This window comes from Musca autumnalis, unplaced genomic scaffold, assembly GCF_047663935.1.
Source record: "Musca autumnalis isolate F117 unplaced genomic scaffold, ASM4766393v1 scaffold_1, whole genome shotgun sequence".
NCBI lineage: Eukaryota > Metazoa > Arthropoda > Insecta > Diptera > Muscidae > Musca > Musca autumnalis.
The window spans coordinates 253,014,623-253,028,281 of NW_027411644.1; the positions used below are offsets into that span (position 1 = coordinate 253,014,623).

General features: G+C 35.2%; 1 protein-coding gene across 50 annotated transcripts in view; it reads right to left on the minus strand.

The window, feature by feature from the left end:
* Doa (CDC like kinase darkener of apricot) overlaps positions 1-13,659 on the minus strand; it is a 470,031-nt gene that overhangs the window by 19,007 nt on the left and 437,365 nt on the right. For 26 of the 50 annotated variants that reach the window (XM_073960768.1, XM_073960767.1, XM_073960746.1 and 23 more), the window contains 3 exons: positions 1,942-2,017; positions 595-661; positions 412-525 (listed from right to left, as the gene is read on the minus strand). In XM_073960768.1, coding sequence (XP_073816869.1) covers positions 412-525; positions 595-661; positions 1,942-2,017 — 257 coding nt within the window. Of the gene's footprint in view, positions 1-411; positions 526-594; positions 662-1,941; positions 2,018-9,205; positions 11,303-13,659 lie in introns of all 50 variants that reach the window. The other 24 variants (XM_073960729.1, XM_073960728.1, XM_073960751.1 and 21 more) reach the window with 5 other exon arrangements.

The following is a 13,659-nucleotide window of genomic DNA, read 5'->3' on the forward strand; positions in this document are numbered from 1 at the left end:
TTTGGATTTTCCAGAAAGATTTATAGCGTTCCGGTTTACTTTAAGTTAAAAGTGATCATTAAAATTCTAGGAGGACCTTCTTGGCATAAACTTTTAATATTAAAATTATATTTTTAATGCCTCCAAATTGGTTTATTTTGCGTTTTCATATCCATCCGATAGTGAAAGAAGACATGTAATAATGGCCTTTAGTTTGCCAAATGCATTTATGACCCGATAATGTATTTTTGTACTTTTTTGTAAAAAGATTCAAATGAAGTCTTATAATGGAACCCACAGTATCCACTATGCGTTCCTTAGGCAAATAGCCATTAATGGAGTTAGTTGTTATTGTCATATAATAGGTGATACAACTAAGGTGGCGGCCTACTATGCCAAATGAAATGGAGTTTTTTTAATACCAATACTTACTGTTCACAATTTGGATCCTTTTGTGCAATTTTCTCTAAGGCATTGATTTCAAGTTTAGCCGCTTCACGGTATTTCTCCACATTTTTAATGATCTTCAAGGCCATGCAATAGTCCCTATTGAAGATAAAATAAAAAAATAGTTATTATTTTAATCTAATTCAAATAAGAGCATAAATCAAATACCTTTCCATATCTTTGACTTTGACAACACGACCGAATGTGCCTTCACCCAGTGTTGCCATAATTTTATCTGAAAATTTAGGAAAATACACATATTGAAATTACACAAATTCTCAAACACTTATATTTTTATTAACACAATGTTATAACGTACGTTTTTATAACTATTAATTGAAAATAATAATATTAATAAATAAACCTGATAAAGGAACCTGGTGGTCTCAATATTTATGTTCTTCAATTGAATTGAGGGCGCAATTAGAACTACTTGGATTAAAAGAAAATTGAGAGAGGGAAAAATATGCAAAATAAAATACTTTGCTAAAAAAAGGATTCGAATCGAAAACTAAAATAAGGAAAGTAGGCTATATTATTGAAATTTGAAACAGAATTTTTGAAAACAAAACTGAAAAGAAAATTAAAATTAAGCGCGTTCTTTGGAGGGGAAATATTGAATTGTATATTTCGAATTTTTGAAATAATTTTGAAAAATTTGTACTGAATATAGAACTAAATAAAATTTTAAACAAAATATTAAATACAAATTAAGAGTGAAAAGCTAATGCATCTGGTCCTTTCGTAAGGGGGCAAAGATTTTTAAGATGCCATGCATCGTGTAGCTTTTCATTGATAGTCATCACACGTTTGCCTGGTACAATGTGAAATTATAAGGGACAACATCGATAGAATACCAGTATGGTTTCCAAATTCCTTTATAACTTTACATTTCCAAGGCCAAACGCAGCAAATATTTCCGCCTTGTGGAAAAGTACTGAAAGCTTGACACGATCAATGGTAACTGTTAATTACAAATCATTAATAACCGTAGGCATTCGCTTGCATTAACCTTTTACCCCTAAAAGTATGTGAGAAAAAGCATTAAAAGCCTAAATTGGAGATTTGAAGCCTTAATAATTTTGTAATAAGAAAACGCGCTTCAAACTAAAGAGTATTTGTGAAAAACAAAAGAACCAAGAAACTAAAAACAAAAACAGAAAAAATATTTAAAAATTTAAATTATTTTTTAATTAAGCAATTTGTATTGTAAATATAGAAAAAAGCTGGAAAATATTTAAAGAGAAATGTTCTTCTATTTTAGTTTAAAGTTTCTTCGTTTGAGATCTGGCCTGGCGTTATGTCGTCTGGGAAGAAGGGGGAGAGACAGATATTGGGGTTATTTAGAGTACAGAGACACCTAGCTAGGTTGTAAATTCTGTTTCACTATGATTGGATTCGGTTTCATTGCCTAAACATATAGACACACGCACAGAAATATTTATATAGTAAAAAATGGAAAAATAGTAAATAGATAGGAATAAAAAGAAATAAAAACAAAAAATTGTCACGAACATCTGTGATGAAGTATATCGCCAGAACGATAAATCAAGTGGCCATCACTGTCATCTTGTATGACGGGCTTTGCTGTCTGTGATTTTTGGATTTTTGATAGAGGGTGCACGGACGATAGAGACAAGATCAAGATCAATCAAGTTATGTGGTGGTGTAGCAGTAGAAGTAGAAACGTTGGTGGTGTTTTTGTTCGGGAGCAGCAGCAGCGGGAGTATGGATCAGCAGCATTGTATTGAGATTGAGCGTCGACAGGGTAGTACAAAGACGTTGTGGAGTTTTGAGTTTTGAAACGATTTTTGATTGGTTGAGATGGGTGGGTACGGTTGGTTGAAAATTGTATGTTTATTGTTTTTGGTGGTGGTGGTTTGGTTTTTTTGGTCATCAACATCACAACAAAACATATAAGAAAGAGAGAAAAAAAGAAAAAGAAAAAAAAAACAGAGAAAAAAAGAAAAACGATTTCAGAACCGCAAAAGGGGGGACATCATCAGTAACAGCAGGCGGCAGCAATCAGGAAACACACACGATGTCATCATTATTATCCACAGCAGAGGCAGCATCAGTAGAAGAAGAAACAGCATTTGCAAAGCCCCATGAAGAAGATGTGCCACAGCAGATTCAGCAATCCCACGTTGACACCACATATATTTTTTTGAAGCCAAATTTGACAAATTCACACAATTTCCCCAATAAAAGCAAAGCCATTTTCATCATCATCACGAATTTCATAGTCATCAACATCATCATCATCATTTTGATAATCATCATCATCATCATTTACACATATAATCGAGAAAAACACGAAAAAAATACGTTCGTTTTTTCGATAAGAAAATTGGTTCGGACAAATTGTTGTTTTTGCATTTGTACAAAAACTTTCAATTTTGTATGTTTTTTTTTAATAATTTTTGTTTTACTAATAGTAATGTTATAACAAGAAAATAAAACAATAACATTGTTCAAAACAAAACTAACAACAAAAATTTCCATACATTTAATACATACAAATACAATAAAGAGGCCATAGGGTGTTAATAGATATTTTATTTTAATTTTATATTAATTTATTAGTAGATTTATTTTTAAATAAAAAGAAAAATTATTTTTCAAATTTTGGAACAAAGAAAAAAATTAGTTTTGATTGAAAAGAAAACAATAAAAAATAATATTTTTGTGTTATTTTGGTAAAATTATAATGCATAATTTTTCGTTGGCTGGCAAACATAAAGCTGTTTTAATTGGCTTAAAATTAATTTGAATAAAATATTTAAATTTAGGTAGCTAGTTTTACGTTTAAAGGTTCCAAATTTAAATTAATTTTAGGATAAGTATTTATATTAAAATAAAATAAATAATAATTAATTAAAATATATTATAAATTACATTAAATTAGTATTGTATATATGTATGTACCTATATTAAAAATTCTGTTTTCAAATTACTAGTTTTCCTTTTCAAAGATCTTCTGGAAAGCGTAATTGTTGGATTCATAATATTGAAATAAAAAAAATATTTAATTATATCAAAACTATTAACTGTAGCTTAAAAAAGAGCATATAGCTCTGTTTCAATATTTTGTATAAATATTTATAAGATTAAATAATGACATTGTATCTGTCTTAACTCTGTAAACAGAATCTAAGCAGTATGTCGTATTAATACATATCGCACCTGTTCAAGAAAAGTGCAGTAACTCAACATTTTTTATTTTTCAGTAGAGACAAAAAATGCTGATACATGCATTGTTAAGGCCAGGGTGCATAAGCTGCCTTGCCTACTTGCCTGGGTTTCCTGCTTCATTTCTGATATATCAAAAATAAAGAACAATTTCAAAATTTGTTGAACAGGTTCGATAAATATATATTTTTCATATAAATATATATTTTTTCAATATAAAAATTTTAGCTAAAACTATCATAAAAAATCTTATTAATAAAAAATGGTACCTTAGTTCCAAATAATTAACCGTAGTCCAAACATTTTTTAAATATTTAATTTTAAAACTAATTAATATAATTTATATAAATACGACCCATTAACTTAATATATATTTTAAGTTTAATAAATAAAAATCAACATTTATTATTGTGAAATGTTCAATAAATTCTGGATTACACGTTTATAGTCGAAAGAATACACACCATTAAAATATTGATATGATATTACTTTGCTTTCATCATTACAAAATAATGTTTGTTTATGGCATGTACCTGCTGCTGAATGTGCTCTTTCGAATATTTAATTTCTACATTAATCGATGGTCGATGTGTGTGAAAAGGTTAAAGCACAAGGGACAAAATCCAAAGATGACATGCAACAACAAAAAACTTTGTATACCTTAACAACACTGTCGTCGGGGTTGTGTGAGGTTGCCAATGAAAAACTTCTCATTGAAGTTTTTTCTTTGTTCACATTTATACTTCGAGTTGACGATTGATGTTTGGGTATAAAAAGCTTTCAGTTGAAGAAGTTATTGAAAAACAAGTAAGTACGGCGTTAAGTTCGGCCGAGCCAAACTTGTCATACCCTCCACCACAAGTTGTATTGAAGTAAAATGGAATAATTAGTTTCCTTTCGTGTATGAATAAGACTTAATACTAAATTTCAGCAATTTCGGTAAAACAATGTGAGGTACCGTTTATGGGGGCTACTTCAAAACGTCGATCTATACCGACAAATTTCTGACGGAAAGTTTTTAGACTCAAAGAACACTAAATACCAAATTTCCTATATTTCGGTCAGAGAATGTGGCTAAAACTTAAAAAATACCGAAAATCAAGAAGTACGCTTCTATGGGGATATAGGAAGACGTGGACCTATACTGACAATACTCTTCTGGAGTCTTGGAAGACTAAATAACGAATTTCAGCCATTTCGGTGGGATATTGACGTTACAATCTTCAGTATTACGAACATCGGGAGGTACCGTTCTGAGGGGGGCTATATCGAAACGTGGACCTATACCGACGAATTTTAGTCGGAAATGGGGCAATATGAAAGAGTGGACCTGTACAGACAAATTTCTGGCAAACAGTTTTATATCACATTGAAGACTAAATACCAAATTTCAGCCATTTTGGTGGAACATTGAAGCCACAACCTTCAAAATGCGGAAAATCAGGAGGTATCTTTCCATGGGGGCTATATGAAGGCGTGGAAGTTTGAGTACCCCCAAAGAAGTCTAAATACCAAATTGCAGCCATTTCGGTGTAAAATTGAGGCCACAACGTTCAAAATACCGAAAATCGGGAGGTACCGTTCTATGGGGGCTATATGATGGCATGGACCGATACCGACAAAGTTCTGGGGGAAAATTTTATACCACCATCTTACACTAAGTACCAAATTTCAGCCATTTCGGTGTGATAATGAAGCTAAAACATTCAAAATACCGAAAATCTGGAGGTACCGTTGAACTTTTGTAGGGCAGGTACCCTTAGGGAGGACCGATATGGGCCATTTTAGAAGTTAAACTAAATTTTGATAAAATATTAGGAGATCCAAAGTTTGGACCAAATTGATATCGTCCTAGCATTTTAGTGACATTTTTTAAATATTGGGGAGAAGTACCGAAAAATGTGGACCGGTATTGCCCATGAAACTAAGTTTGGATATAATATGACGAAGACCAAATGTTGGACCAAATCGGTTGAACAGTTCGAGAGTTATCGTGCTCTCCGACCGCCACATATTGTGACATAGGGATTTTTTACAACTTTCTGGCTGTTTTTCCAAGAAATATGGACTTGCCCCTAAAAAAACTTTTACCGTCGTAATGGAGGCAGCGAATGCAAATCGCTTCAACAAAAACCAAAGTGATTCGAGAGCAGGTCTTAAAGTGAACTTATCCGAATTTTTGTGTGAGAGATTCGAACCTGATCTATATCTGGTAGATATATAAAGATGTGCAAAGTATAGATTACATCGGTTCAAGAGTTATCGTGCGCAACATTTTTCCCAACATTTTTGAAGTTTTGTGGGGGAGGTGTACATGGAGGCGTGGACCGATATAGCCCATCTTCGAATTTAAACTATGTTTTGATAAAATATTACGAAGGCCAAATTTTGGACCGAATCGACAGATCTGTTCGAGAGTTATCTTGCGCTGCAACCACTACACAAGGTGTCATAGGGGCTTTTTGCACCTTTCCGGCCATTTTCTCAGGAAGTATGGACTTGCTCCTGATGAAACTTGTACCGTCGTATGGGGGGAAGTGAATACAACTTGTTGCAACAAAAATCAAAGCGATTCGAGAGCAGGTCCTAAACTGAACTTATCCGAAATTTTGTGTGGGAGGTACCCAAAGGAGTGGGCCGATTAGGTCCATATTGGAACCTCATCTAAGTCTGGTAGAAATTTCACGATGTGCAAAGTATGGACCAAATCGGTGACTCCCTTCAAGAGTTATCATGCCCACAAATTTTCCGAACATTTTGGAACTTTTGTGGGGGATGTACCGGAAGGAGTGGACCGATATAGCTCATCTTCGCACTTAAACTAAGTTTGGACAAAATATTACGAAAGCCGAAATTTTAACCGAAATGGTTTATCCGTTCGAGAGTTATCGTCGTGCGCACCAGCCAGACAGACAGACGGACATTGCTAAATCAATTCCAAATTGTCTGAAACACATTTCGTCCAAACATACATGGGGTCTAAAACCGTTATTTTGATAAGGCACATTTTGCCCGTACAAAAGTGTATATACCCTTTCTAGCCTAAAGGCTGAGGGTATAAAAACTGTTAACTGATATCGTCACCTCTCACCAAATATATATATTTACGAAAATACACCCCGATACCGAAAGTTCTACTCCAAAGAATACAGGGACAATACCACAGACTACATCAAAAAAACATCACTTATTGGCACAACAAATTATTGACCACATCTAATATTACATTTACATTTTTAATAATAATGTGAATTTACATACAATTACTCGTATTTTATAATTATAATTGTTCCACAAACATCCCAGAAGGGACAAGGGAGACTTTTCTAATATCAATGAGTGCACCCCGATTCATATTAGCTCAATGATATGGGACCTACTGTTTATCGCCGAGTCCTAACGGCGTGTCTAAGACACCACTTGCAGAGAAGTTTTACAAGGCTGAAATACTCAGGAAATGTCGCCAACATTACTGAGGGGTATTTTGCCACCGTTGAAAAGTGTTTGATGTTGACTGGCCGGGGAATCGAAGCCACGACCTTTAGCGTGCAAGGCGGGTGTGCATTAGGGTGGGGCGATTTGAACACCACCACGGGCGCCTAGATTTTCTGATTATTGGGATTGTACACAGCAAACCATTGGAACGCTCCTTCAGGCAGTTACGGCCCCGAGAATGTGCACATATTTCGGAAAATATCGATAAATTACACTGTGCTACAAAATTTGACTTAAAGTCAGTGGGTGGAAATTTCCTTTTGGAGATGAAAGCCCTTGGTTAGTGTACTAAGAACGCAAAAGGAAATTTTCAGGATAGGTCAAGTTTGGTTTGGCCAAAATATCCTTGAAAAAAATTTCAAGTCAAAATCCGGGGGGTCGATTTTCACCGTAGACATATGGTCTAGTGGACTTTTTTCCTCAGTACAATCCCAATACCAAACTCCAGGCGCGCACTATCACTTTTTTCTTTCCATACAAATCGCCCCGGCCTAGTGTGCATACTAGAGTTGGGCAATCTCGTTCAATTGAAAGATCCGGATCACTATCTCGTTCAATGGACACCGGTAATTTCTTTGACAAAACTGCGTATACTTAATTTCACACGTTGGTTTTTATGATGTCACTCATTCCTATTTAAATGAGGACAGTGATCCGGATCGTTCAATTGAACGAGATTGCCCAACTCTAGTGCATACATACCATTGCACCACGGTGGCCCCATATTTTCGTATTTTCAATTTTTACTAAAATATATAATATCAATAGATCAGATTTTGGCGCAAAAAAACTTAAATTGTTTAATTACGACTGAATGCCAGAAATAAACAGAATGAAAATTATGACATCTTTGACAGCTTGGCATGTCGCCGTGGGCCGTTGTCCGATTGTAATTTTTTGGTTTTGGAGGGTTGAAAGTGTTAAGAATACAATTCCGTTATTTGTTTTCAATCACTGACTTGAAAAATGATCTTTTGTCATTGGCCCAATCGTGCAATGTTTTAATGTCTAAAATTTTTAAATTTCGAAATTCGAACGTTTTATTAAACACAACTTTCAACATTGGACACACTTTAAAATTCTTCAAAATTATAAAAATGTTGTATAATAATATAAAATTGAACAGAACCAATAATTTGCAACAAAATATTCATCCAACAAAAATTGCCTACGAAAAAACCCTTCCACTCGAATATAATTGGAAAGGGTCAACACTTATTCCATATCACATAATTTTATAAATTAGAAATAAAGTAATATAATTTATAATATTTCAAAAATTAAACAAATTACAATTTTTTTGTTATTTTTTAACACATGCACATTTGAAAAAAATAATAATACAAACTGTCATAAAAACAATAACTATTTGCGAATGCATTATCTCAAAATGAACATTTGACAACAAGAACACATAAAAATAACAACACAATAAACAACAAAAAATATATATATTCACAAAATATATTTTGCACTGATGAGATACAGATGATATTGACGCTGCGGTATGTAAATTATTAATAAATAAAATGTAATAGAGTAATGATGATAAGGTAGAAAGTATGTGGTAGAAAGTTTGAGTATAAAAAGGCAAGAAGAAAATAGACATTTTATTTAAATGACTTTTCCACTTGAACTATTCCAAGGGTAAACGCAAATGAAAGAAGCCATTGCAATGAATCCGATCTATAGATCATGTATGACATGAATAAGATGTTGTCCTCGGATTTTTTTAATAGTAAGGGTGGATGATCATGGGCCTCATGATGTCTATTGTCATTTTTGTTACAGTCAGAGAGTCTGCCATGACACTAAATAGTAACCATTAATGGAAGCATAATGTCTTTTTAGTTAGTTTTCTTTTTCGATTTTTTGCTGGCGAGGAATGAAGTTGACAAAAGTTGAAGAAAAGAAAAAGCAGATAAAAGTACTCAAGTTATATAGCAAGAAAGAACGTTACGTCTGCATCATGCATGCACAGATTGCAAGCCTCACATTTCTTTTTCAAAGCTCACAGAAACTGAGCGAAAAATAAAAATAAATAGTGAATAAAGCATTTCAAAGTTCAATAGAATAGTTGTTGGAATCTTACAAAAGACGAATAGGTTTTTGGAATGCGTGACCTATGAAAGAGAGAAGAGGCGGTGGCACTTTTCGTTAACATATTCTGTTGATAGTGCTGTTGCTGCTGCTGCAGTTGCTGATAGGCGGCAAGTTGTTGTCGTTGATATGCAGAACTAACACCACCAGTGGCTGCTGTTGATGATCCCAAGGCACCCGTTCGCCGGCTACCACCACTAGTATAGGCTGAGGTATAGGGATCATAATGATTGGAGGGTTTATAGGTTATCTCACCCAAGGCATAACGTTCCCTTGTGGTAGCTGGATAACGAGAGGAGGTGGTGGAGGAGGTTGCAGTGGTGGTGCTGGGAGAATTTTCAAATTCACTTAGGACAGCAGCAGTACGCGAAGTGGCGCCCGAGTAAGGTTTTTGTGTGCGTGTATTACCAGCCGCCCCCAAACGTTCACTAATGCCACCAAAGGCTAAAGCTCCCGAACTGGATGAGTGCATAAGGCCAGCCGTGCTGTTGGTAGTGGTTGTGGTGGGCATTGGTTGTGGCCTGTACTTGGATAGGTCATTGTTATTTTTGTCTGCTGTGGTGTGTTTATTGTTATTGGTGTTGTTAGCATCTGTTTGATCTTTCGTTGTGGTGTTGGAGGAGGAGATGGTGTCGGAGGGGTTTGTGGTATTAGTTGTTGTTGCTGTTGGTTTGACACTGTTTGTAATATTCTCTTTGGTGCTATTGTTATCATCTGAACTTGTATCTGTTTCATCATCATCCTCATCATCTTCGTCTTCCTCATTCGAAGATGATGTGGTGTTGTCTTCTTTAGTGTCATCAGTGTTTTGGATAGTTACTTTTTTGTTGCGCGATTTTTTGGCCTTGGCTTTTTCCTCTGTTACTTTTCCATTTTCTGTTGTGTTGTGTGTGGTGTTGGTCGTGTCGGGTTTTTTCGCCGTTGATGCCACCACAGCGGTGTCTGAAACCGTTTGTTTGGCAGCCAAATCTTTTTCGTGTTTCTCCACCTGTTCCTTTAGCGACTTTTCTTGGTCCTCTTGCAGTTTTTGTAGCTCTTTGGCCTTTTCAGCTTCTTGGGCATAGCGATTCATGCGATCCTTCAGTTCGGTACGCAGGCGCATACGCTCCTCGTATTTTTTAGCCTCCAGATATTGACCATCATCACGTAAAGCTAAGAGAATGGCAGCATTATCAGCTGAAGAACGATCATCATTTAAAATTTCTAATTCTTCAGCTGTTAATTCATTACTTGTGGTAGGTGCTCGGTGGGTAGAGGATCCCACGGAGGTCATTTGCGGACGTTTGTGGGCAAAACGGTTGCGTGAATTGGTACTGTGGGAAGTGTCAATGACATCGGGCGGTGGTTCGTAGCGCGAACGACCACTAGCCATGGCTTCACCTTCGGCAGAGACGAGACTTTCACAGGTTTTGTTGCGGCCATATGCTCTTTGACGTCTGGCACCAGCTGCAGATGTCGACGTGTCTGTGGACGCTGCTGGATCATAATCATCATTGCGCGACCTGGGACCTAGGCGGGAACCATCATAATAATTACTGTAATCCAAACCACTGCGTGGTTTATAACTGGAGGCATATTCACCGGTACGTGAATATCGTGACGTACTGGGGTTATACTCATCTTGATAACGGTGGTCATAGTTGTTGCCATAATTGTGAGCGCCAGCCCGATAACGTGATGATCCATAATCAAGGGGATAATTGTCATCCAGCAGGGTACTACTGTCATTGGCCAAACGGCCATTTGTAGTACTCGCTGTGGTCAAATAACCACTGTCATTTGAATCACCCAAATACCGAGATCGGTTCTTTTGCAATCTATAGGGGGTGCGCTCTTTGCGATCGGCCGCATTGAACGAGCTCGATGACAATTTTGGCTTGTTGGCCGACAACAGCTGATGCGTGGTGGCCGATCTCGCCAGCGGATTGTAATTTTCATTTGGTTCAAGGGTTTTGTCACGATCACGACGACCAACACGATCTAAAATATCAGAATATTTATTTTCTAAACGTGAAAGGGCAGATATTTTGCTACCGGCTCCTCCTGATGTAGAGGCCACAGGTGTTCTTTCTTTATCATGATCTTTACGCTGTGGTGTTTAGAAAAAAAGGGGTAAATGCAAAAAAGAATTGAAATCAAAAATCTCTTTCATTGGAATGCAATTTGGACAAAGGTTTAGTTTCTTTTTGGATCTGTGGCAAAATTTCTTTTCACACAATTATTGCTTCATACTCAAAAATTTATGATGACCTGCATCACACATATGTACTTTGTGGGGAGCTAATGCTTGCAAAATTACCCACACCATTACACCGATTAGGCATATATTGACAAACTTTTCTCAAAATAACTAAAATGTACGACTCCCACTCTATTTAGGAAATTCGAAATCATTATTGACGAATATTTTTTCTTCTTCGCTCGTTTTGACCAAACGTAAAATAAACAAACATTTTCAAAATTCTCTCAAGCAAAGCAACCAACAAAATGCTTATTTCGTTCAATTCTAATCATAAACGACCTTCAAACAAGTTTTTGTGTATACTTTCTAAAGAAGCTTATACAAAATAAAAACACACCAAGACACACACACATGTGTGTCTGTGCCCAGCAAACCAATCGTACCGACATCGTAACGAAATCGGAACAAAATTCGGACGATACGTCCGATGTCTGATCCGAAATCGTAACGATATCTTAACGAAAGTTGTATGAAGTGGTTGACATAATTTCGGAACGAAATGTCGGAGCGTCATCGTATCGATTTCGATCCGATTTCGTAAAGAAATCTGAAGAAAATCCTTGGGAAATTCGGAAAGCAAATTTCTTTCCGACATTCGTTCCGAAATCGGTACAAAATCTGAACTATTTCCGCTCCGAAAAATCGTTTAGAAATCGGAACGAAATCTGAACGACGTTGCTTCCGAAATTGTTCAGACATGTCGGACATCAGACATTTGGTTTGCTGGGTGGTTACTAAACTGATGCCCTAGCGCGAAAATCCCCCAAAAATGTGGTGCAGCAGAAAATTTTCTTGTGTTTTCTTTTTTGTTCACTTTTTTTCGATAATTCTTAACTAAAGTATTTTTGAAATTCATAGAGCCAGTTGAGGAGGAGAGGAGATCACGAAGAGATTCTACATTTTGTTAATTTAATGAACTGAATTTTATTAGCTTTAACGTTGTTGTTGCTGCTGTTTAATTTTTTTTTTTTGCTTTCGGTTTTATCAAATGCAAATGGCAATGAAAAATTAAAAACTGCATTTCAAAAATTAGATTAACACTTATTAAATCTTAAAGTGAAAATGAATTGATTTTAATTTTTCCCAGAATTGTTTTTGCATGTGATCTTGAAAAACACGAATATTGGCCAAGATTAACGCCGCCGTGGTTTTTATAGTTTTATTTCTATAAAAGTGACATAATTTTAATTAAATAAATTTTATATTTTTAAGTGTTATTGAAAAATTAAGGAGGAGGTTAGAGACGTTTTTAGTGGCAATAAAATGAATTGCATATTTAGATTTTATATTGGGAAATAGTGAAAATGCTTTTTATTGCTAATAAAAAGATCTTTAAAAGTTTATGTTGGGAAATGATGGAAATATTTTCATTTCAAAACAGTTGTATATTTGGAATATTAAACAATCTGTTGGTATTTAAAACATAACAACGAACATGTTAAATGGGAATATAAGTCGTTTTGTTTGTTGTCAACAATTAAAGGTGGAGAAATGTTTTGACCATTTGGAACCCCAAATGCAAAATTGCAGCCACTTTACGATATAGAAAACAACATTAAAGTACACGAAATCGATCGGTATCACTGTATAGGGGCTATACCAAAAAGTGGGCCTAGGTTTATAGTTTTTTTTACCAATTTCGACCGAAAATGTAAATAATTATTCAATTCAAATTACTTATAATCGGGCGGTACCATTTTTTGGGTCTATACAACAACGTGGGCCTGTGTCTTCAATTTTTGGTGGAGAAGTTCTTTGATCATAAAGAACCCAAATTCCAAAATACAGGCGATTAGGGCTGAAAATGTATGTAAAAGCATATATAACTGAAATCGTGTGGTACACTAATATGGAAGCTATATCAAAACGTGGGCCGATATAGCCCATCGGGGACGTGCAGAGGTTGTTTTCAAAGGTGTACGAAATGTCATCTAAGAACTTAATCTGCCTATCGGAAAAATCGTACCGCTACATAACTCCCAACGGACATAACTCCCAAATTGTTTGGAACCTATGGCCGACCCCCCCTAACGGACATAAGTACCAATGGGAGTTAGTATGTCAGTTTTTAAAATTTAATTGATTTTTATTTAAATAAAATGTTTATTTCAAATTTCTAAGAAAATTTAAGTTCATATACATTTCTCATTTCATAATTTGTAATTGATTTAAATTTTTTATGAAAATTAAATGCAAAATAAGTA